Source organism: Lethenteron reissneri, chromosome 3 (genome assembly GCF_015708825.2).
Source record: "Lethenteron reissneri isolate LAM-NWPU_2019-01 chromosome 3, ASM1570882v1, whole genome shotgun sequence".
Taxonomy (NCBI): domain Eukaryota; kingdom Metazoa; phylum Chordata; class Hyperoartia; order Petromyzontiformes; family Petromyzontidae; genus Lethenteron; species Lethenteron reissneri.
The window spans coordinates 715,413-723,052 of NC_083781.1; the positions used below are offsets into that span (position 1 = coordinate 715,413).

The 7,640-nt window shown below is 49.8% G+C and overlaps 1 protein-coding gene across 1 annotated transcript; it reads left to right on the forward strand.

Moving 5' to 3' along the window:
• The first annotated feature begins 745 nt into the window (after window positions 1–745).
• TXN2 (thioredoxin 2) lies at window positions 746–7,380 on the forward strand. The gene is made up of 4 exons (XM_061560270.1): window positions 746–945; window positions 3,070–3,360; window positions 4,432–4,555; window positions 5,358–7,380. The coding sequence occupies exons 1-4, from the start codon at window positions 746–748 to the stop codon at window positions 5,517–5,519; spliced, it is 777 nt and encodes a 258-aa protein (XP_061416254.1). The 3' UTR covers window positions 5,520–7,380.
• Window positions 7,381–7,640: the final 260 nt, after the last annotated feature.

Here is a 7,640-nt window from a genome sequence, read left to right on the forward strand (position 1 = left end):
TATAGTACAGGGTAGCAGTGGATAAGAGTGTATAGTACAGGGTAGCAGTGGATAAGAGTGTATAGTGTGCTGCTAGAAAACTGAACGTCGTCACGAACAGCGACGTCGACTGCCTGAGCCTGCGACAAGGGCCGGGGACGCGGCTTAGTGACGGAAACAACCCGCCGTGAGACCCGCCGCGAGACCCGCCACGCGCTCACCGCCACACGGACTCGCGGAGCTCGGGATGAGACGCGCCCGAGAGGACGTCTGACGCAGAGACGGAGGGACGGTGCCGCGTGGATCGTCAGGTCGCGAGGAGGAGGAGGCGGCGGCGGCCTCCATCCAGCAGCGGATCAACCCCGGCACTCGCTGCTGGCGGCGACGTCACTTTCTGTACCGTCGGGCTCCGCGCCCTCCTTTACGTTATTGTCATTTGCGGCACTTCACGACACCAGCGCAATCTTACGACACTCTTGTAGGATCAATAAAAAAACACTCGACACGGTCGTCAATAACACCGACGTCAAATATAAATGTATGGAATAGGCGATATTTCGGGCAGTGACCCTTCACTCCCTGGCAGCAAGTAAACTTTATGAGACTTCGCGACATCACGTCCGGTCAAACTTTACGCCATGTTGATAGTAACTTTGCGACACTTCACGACACTTGGCGGCACTTCACGACAGCTCTGCACTGCTTCACGGCATCGCGGCTGCCGTAAGCCGCAACGCTCACCCATTGTAATTCCCCGAGGTGGCGGATGCCCGATTGGCTCGCCGCCCGCACCACGTGCCCCGCTGTAACCAATCGTCGCACTCGCCTCTCGAACCAATCACCGCGCTCGCTCCGAGTGAACCCGGCAGCAGAAGCCACGGCAGGAGCGCGAGGTCACGTGGCGCGCTCGGGGTCACGAGGCAGAGAGGTCACGCGGGGTGAGAGGTCAAGCGACGCGTGCTCGGGGTAAGGATAGGTCACGGCGACGTTTCGGGCGATGGCCCAAGTTCTTCATGAAGAACCCCTGGGCCCATTGCCCGAAACGTCGCCTCTCGCGTCCCCACGCGGCTCTCCGGCACGGGGTCCGTGGCGCCCCGCGTTGAGTCGCATTCATGGGACCCGAGTGCTCTCGGCCACGGTTCAGGCTCGGAGCTGGCTCAAGGGAGCCGACTCAGCCACGGCGCTCAACTCGAGGAGGCTCTAAGCACGATCCCCGCCACGCTCACGATTTCCATGAGCCTCAGCCGAGCCACGGCTGTGGAAGCGACCCAACAGCTCTTTTCAGAGCTCAGCCTGAGCCGCGTTAGAGGCCAGAGCCAAGCCGCGATTAAGAAGGCGACGTGGGCAGTGATCGTCTCGCGTTGGGAAGGTTTTTTTTGTTACATTTCAGTTGGTGGTCGACTCGGTCTTAACATCTTCGACTCTCAAGGTCCAATAGAATTCCACTTTGTGAGAGTCAACAGTGGTTCTAGATAATGGCTCGGTATATAAATGTGGAGTTTCCATCGCTGTTCAGGACCAGAGATGAGCGCCGCGCCATTGTTAATCAACATTAACCTCTGTAAATGCAAGTCTGTTGGGCAGTGGGTCGCTTAAATTGCACTTTAAAGGAAAGCCGCCCTATAAAGTCACCGTCTCCCCTCTCAACAAGGTGTCATTTTGTCTTTAGCAGCAGCAGTGAAAATTGCAAGCCTTATCTTCGAGTGATAACTATTGACGTGATTTATCGGCCCGAAGGAATGATGGGCCGAGTCGAGCACCGATCGATTGTGAAACGTGCAGTCTGACCATCATAGCACCACCATTTTGCCAACTTTGAACGAATGTAAACCTAACCCTGTCAGGCCCGTGTGCCTCTAACAATAGCCCACATCATAACTCTCTACGAGCTCTAATGCTGAAATTATGTAATTTGGTTATATATTTTTTATTTAAATTATTAACCTCGTGATTGATGCATTGAATCGCGTTTGTAACTCTACGTTTTTTGTTGTAATGTTCAGGATGTATATCATGCATCGTTCTTTGATATGACACCTCGTGAAACAGTTACTGCTATCCTCATTCGGCCACCCTGGTTCTAGTTTCCTCGCCGAGGACGCGGGCAGCACGAAGCCGGTTCAGGGCAGCTTGCAAAATGAGACTTGAAAAGGCGCATTTCTCGCGTTCACGGATTTATCAAAACATCTGCCTCCCCTCTGACCGTGTGAGTTTTAATTACTCGTATGTGCCCGTTCTGGCGCAGTTATTCAACAATGGGTCTGCAGGAGTCCAGAGGACTGGGCTGTCAATATGTCCACTCAGTTCAAAGGAAACCGAAACAATTGGGTGATGTGAGACATCAAAACTTATCCATGGCAATGTGGCGGCATGTATCCGTGTGAACGGCTACAGGACAGAGTCCCCAGAACAGTTTCCCAATCCTTTTTGCGCGTGCTGGGCTCAGATTAACATGGAATCGCTCTCAGTGTGCACTGCACAGTGACATAGCCGGCGACACGGGACTCCCACCTTATAAATATCACCCTGTCATTAATACGTTCAAATTGTGTCGGCTAGCCTGTGATGCACAGCCTAGGTATGCAGCTAGCGGTAGCGCTGCAGCATCAATGTGTGAGAAGCAAATAGAACAACAGCAATTGTATTGTCACTGACAGGAATAAGAGGACAGCTTGAAAGGCAGCTGGCTATTACGATCAATCCGTCCTGAAAACGCCGAATCTCAGATCCGAGTACTAACGGCTCAACCTGGTTAGCACTCGGATGGGAGAGTGGGAATACCACGGCTTGTTGGCTTGGGTTGCGAGGCAGTTGGAAGACAGCAGTAGAGCAAATAATTGACTTTGCAGAGCTTTACGTATTGTCTGCTCCTATACGTGGGTTTTCTCTAGGTAATCAAGGCTCTTCCCACATTCCAAACGCTCAATAACTGAACTGGCTAAAGATGCCAATGTGGAACTATCCTGAATGTTAGGTTTGTGTATTCATAGGATACGAGCAGTGAATTGATCATGACTGATGATGATCGTTCTTATAATACTACAGCAGCAGTGATGCATGCGCCGTGTGCATGCACATGCACGTGTGCAGCCGCACATTATTTTTGCAGCAGATGGCGCACAGGCAGGTGCTGAGGCGGCTGGTGGTGGTGCAGGAGGCTGTGAGCAGGGCGGCGCGCGGCTCCCATGCTCCGCTCTCCTCCTCATCGCTGTTGCTGACGACGCCATTGGCGCGGCCGCTCGACACGACATGGACACGCAGCACGCGCGGCTTCACGTCCACGGCGACGCGCACCGTCTCCTTCCACGTACAGGACGTGGACGACTTCACGGAGCGCGTGGTGAACAGCGACACGCCCGTCGTGGTCGATTTCCACGCGCAGTGAGTTGTTCGGTTTCAATGTCGCATGAATGCGGCACCTCTGAGACAGAGCTAATGGCGGTAGTCAGATACGGGGTTCCTGTAGTAGGATCGCAAATTCCGGTGGGAGGGAAGAAGGTTGAGGTGGTAGAAGAGTTTGTTTACTCAGGCGGTGATGTCCACAGCGCAGGGGGCTGTGAGAAGGAGCTCACGTCACTTTCGCAGGACAGGATTTGTTGGGCTATGAAGCGCCATTTCTACTACGGTATGGATTGGAGAAGTTGCTGGCGTTTGAGCACAGGTGTCTTAGTCGGATGCTGGAAATTCCATGGCAAGACGGAAGTCCAAAAGTGAACGTCGCAGATGGGTGTTGTAAATGTCATTAGGCAGGATTTGTGAGCGCCGATTGCTGAGACCAAGACGAAGACCTAAGAGCAGGTGGAGGGAGATTGTGAGGTCAGATCTTGGAGGTCACTGCGTGTCGACTACAGCAGCTGTGTGACCTGGTGGAGGGTAGAGAGTGTTGGCGACGTTCAATTCGCATGACATCAGTGGCTCCGACCATGATGACACCTTGATCTTAAGCACCTCTGGTCGCTTCGGTCGCATACGGTGGATGAGTAAAGAATAATCAATTCTTACAAGATTCAATGAAATTTTAATGCTGTTACTTAGACGTCTAGTTTTTACAATTTCATTCGTATCATGAGCTTAGGCATTGATTTTAATAGAAATAAATTAAATAAAAAACATCTAAATGTAACTAAGGAGTGTTGCAAACTCCTTTAAGCGGGAAGTCATCATATGAGTCTATATATCTAGAAAGGCTTTAAAGCTGTCAAAATATCACTCAGACGATTTCCAAATTATAAACCTAAATTCAGAAGAATCCTTCATACAATTCCTTAACTACTCCTAAAGCTGCTTCATGTTCCCCATTCAAGTCGCTTGTCACTTTTAAAATATTTTGTAACTTGGGAAACCCAAAAAGTCACCGAGTCTAGCGACAAAATTGCCGAGTGGGGAACACCGCCTCGGGGCAGTCCCGTCGTCCGTCTTGGCTGGCGCCCAATGTCTCCTGTACACTGACAGGTGGTGCGGGCCCTGCAAGATTCTGGGCCCTCGCCTCGAGAAGCTGGTGGCCAAGCAGTCGGGCAAGGTACTCATGGCCAAGGTGGACATCGACGACCACACGGACCTGGCCGTTGAGTATGGGGTGAGTGGACGAGGCCACCGTGGCGTTTGCCGATGGCAGCGGTGGGTTGATATCCCTCGAGGGATGCACTTCTTAGCAGTATGCAGGTGTATTGGTTCCCATGGTTCTTAAATATCAAACCCACGAGTGACTGGCATGCTTTGGGATGACTGGCATTTAGACACCCAGGCTTGTGTAATTTACTGAAGCCTTGCAACAAATGTGGCAAAAGGCAAGGTTTGTGCCATGTTATTATCTCAGGTTCCAGCCCTACTGGAGGACAACCACTGATGATTTCCTACAAAGTGGTACTCAGTGACTGCAAGTTTAACGTTTAAAATAGGCAGCATCAATCAACTCAGTAGCATATTGTAACTGAAACATGATTGGCACCTCATCTATTCATAGATGGCTCTTGCCTATCGTTTTCAGCAACACAAACACATTGTTACCCTCCTAATGTTGTAGTCGTCGTAACTGGTTCAGAGTAAACGAATGGCAGTATAAGTAATTTGTCCACATTAACTGTGCTGGCAGGGGCAGCCTCTTGGTGGACCAATAGATGGGCAGATAGCAATTCAAGGCCCATTACCACCACCTGCTCAGGGCAACAACGCCCACATCCCATGTAATAAACTAAAGAGACCAGCGGGTAGGATGTATATTGAACTTTCGCACCGTACAATGCCAACTGTGCTAATCGGAGGTGCGAAAGCAGAGGTGCTAATCGGTGGGTAGATGGGCGGCGAGCGGATTGACCCGTGCCCGCATGCACTGCTGCTGCTTGACTGGTGCCCTATGCACTGCTGCGCTGTGTTCCCAGGTGTCGGCGGTGCCCACGGTGCTTGCCATGCGGAACGGCAGCGTCGTTGACAAGTTTGTGGGCGTGCGCGACGAAGACCAGCTGGAAGTTTTCCTCAAGAAGCTTGTGAGCCCCGTGGCCTCGGCACAGAGGGAGGCGGGTGACACAAAGAGCACTGAATAGAAACACGGGGGGGGGCAGGGGGGGTGCCTTTGTTGAAACTGAGCCGAGGTGATGGAGGCAGCTGGGCTCGTGGGTTCAGCGACGCTTCTTTAACCTCATGGGAGAGAATGTAACGCAAATGTATTCGCCAAAATGAGGACAACTTTGTTACACTTACAACGATCCCTTATGGTAGTTGTAAATCTTGCAAACGATCACAAGCTAGTTTCTACAACGAATAAATTAAACTGAGTCTAGATAATTGAAACTGCACAGGTAATCATCTGATTACTATAATTTGTCTCTATATCCGCGTTGGCTATGTAAGTGTAGGCGTTCTGTATTTAAGGATCTGCATTATGTTACGTGTAGGTTGTGTGATGTGGTAATGTGCACGAGTGCAAATTGTTGCCATTAAACCTGCATCACTTTGCTCAATTTCCCACAAATTTCTGAATGGTTGGAAGTGCTCACCAATGTGTGCATCAACCCATACCTCCACGTGAAACCTGTAATGTTTTAAGAACTCTGCAAATCTGCAAGACTCATGAGGGTGACAGAGCAAAAGTGCTTTAACTTGAGTGTCCGAGGTGTCTTAAAATGCCCTCACTCCCACTCAATGAGGGTGAAGAAAGCTGCTTCTAATAGCCTGTGGGTGTTACACAGCACAGGAAAAAACATTGTTTAAGAAGAGACTGACATTTGAGCTCTTACTTCGATGATAGCACTGTCTTAATAACAATAGTAACTACATGATTTGAATCCTGCTACCACGTGCATGACTAGCTATCAATGGGAAGTGCTGGGTTTGGTCTGTGGTGTGTTGCCTTTCGGAATAAATATACATTTAGCAGGGACTATTGCACAACAGGGAAAGACTCCAATCCACTACAGAAACAATTTCGAATTTGACCAAGTCTAAATGGGTTGCGTGGCATTGAAAGCTCTAGCCTTACAACACCTAGTCATGGCCGTAACCTCAATGTTTGTCACTTAAAGCTTCGCGTGAACATTGAGCACGCAGCTGCACTCTCCTGGATCCACGTCGATCCCGAGTTTCCACGTTCCACATAACGGCACTGCTGATGAGTCCCATGTTGTCGACTCCAGAGTTCCATCTCGTGTTCTGTCTCAGCAGAATGCTATGCGGTTACACTGCAGAGATGCCGGGACGTGGGTAGCAGACCTCGGCAGGAGCTGATTTACTTACCCAAGAACACGTTGTCGGCACTGCCATGAGCGGCAGTGCCGGCAACGTCGCGCTGTCGTCCACCGTCTGCCACCAAATTGAATCTATCATGACACCTGCTTAGCAGCACAGCCTCCACTGTTTACTTACAGCTGTTGCTCATACGAAAACAATCTCTTGTTTTTTTCCCAAGATCGTGAAGAAGTCGTTGCTTAAAGTAGCAACTTACAAAGAGTGCTTTCAGTCACGTATTTTAGGGAAGTTGGAAACCCCTATTGGGTTGCACGCACTTGTGTTGGGCACAAGTTTGGCTCCGTAATCCAAGCTTTCCCTGGCAAGCCTTGTTACAAATCATCACAATTCCTCGTTTTTACTTGCAGAGTTAAATATGAACTTTGGCCACACGGTACTTGTAATTGCGTTCATGGAGGGGTTCTCGAGCCAAGGCTGAGTTTGCATTTGTGTGTTTTGGGAGTCTGCGTGTGAGCCTGCATCGCTCTGAATCCTTTAGTTTTATTATTTACAGTATTTCTTCATGTATGGTTATTATTGCATAAAACACAACTTTGCAGAGTATTTACCTATTCAATTATTGTGATACATTGAACATGTTCCTGATTTGAAATTGCAGATTGTTCTCTTGTTGTAGTTTGTACTGAGTGAATATTGTCAATAAATCACACCTGTATGAAATGTGCCTTTTAAGGTCTTTCACAAACGTCGTACAAATCGCAATGGAACTGTAAAGCACGCATCACTCCTGCTCGCATACAAGCCCCAGGTTGCTCCGTGCTTATCGTGCTGGTGCACATCTCCACCGGTAGCTCGGAGCCAGTGGTAAACGTTCCACATTACCATGGAGTTGCCAACCCTCTTGGGACAACTACTGACTTGCCACAGTAGTAATTATTTTCCTGAGTACAGAGGAATGAGTCGTGTTGACTGCCGACTGG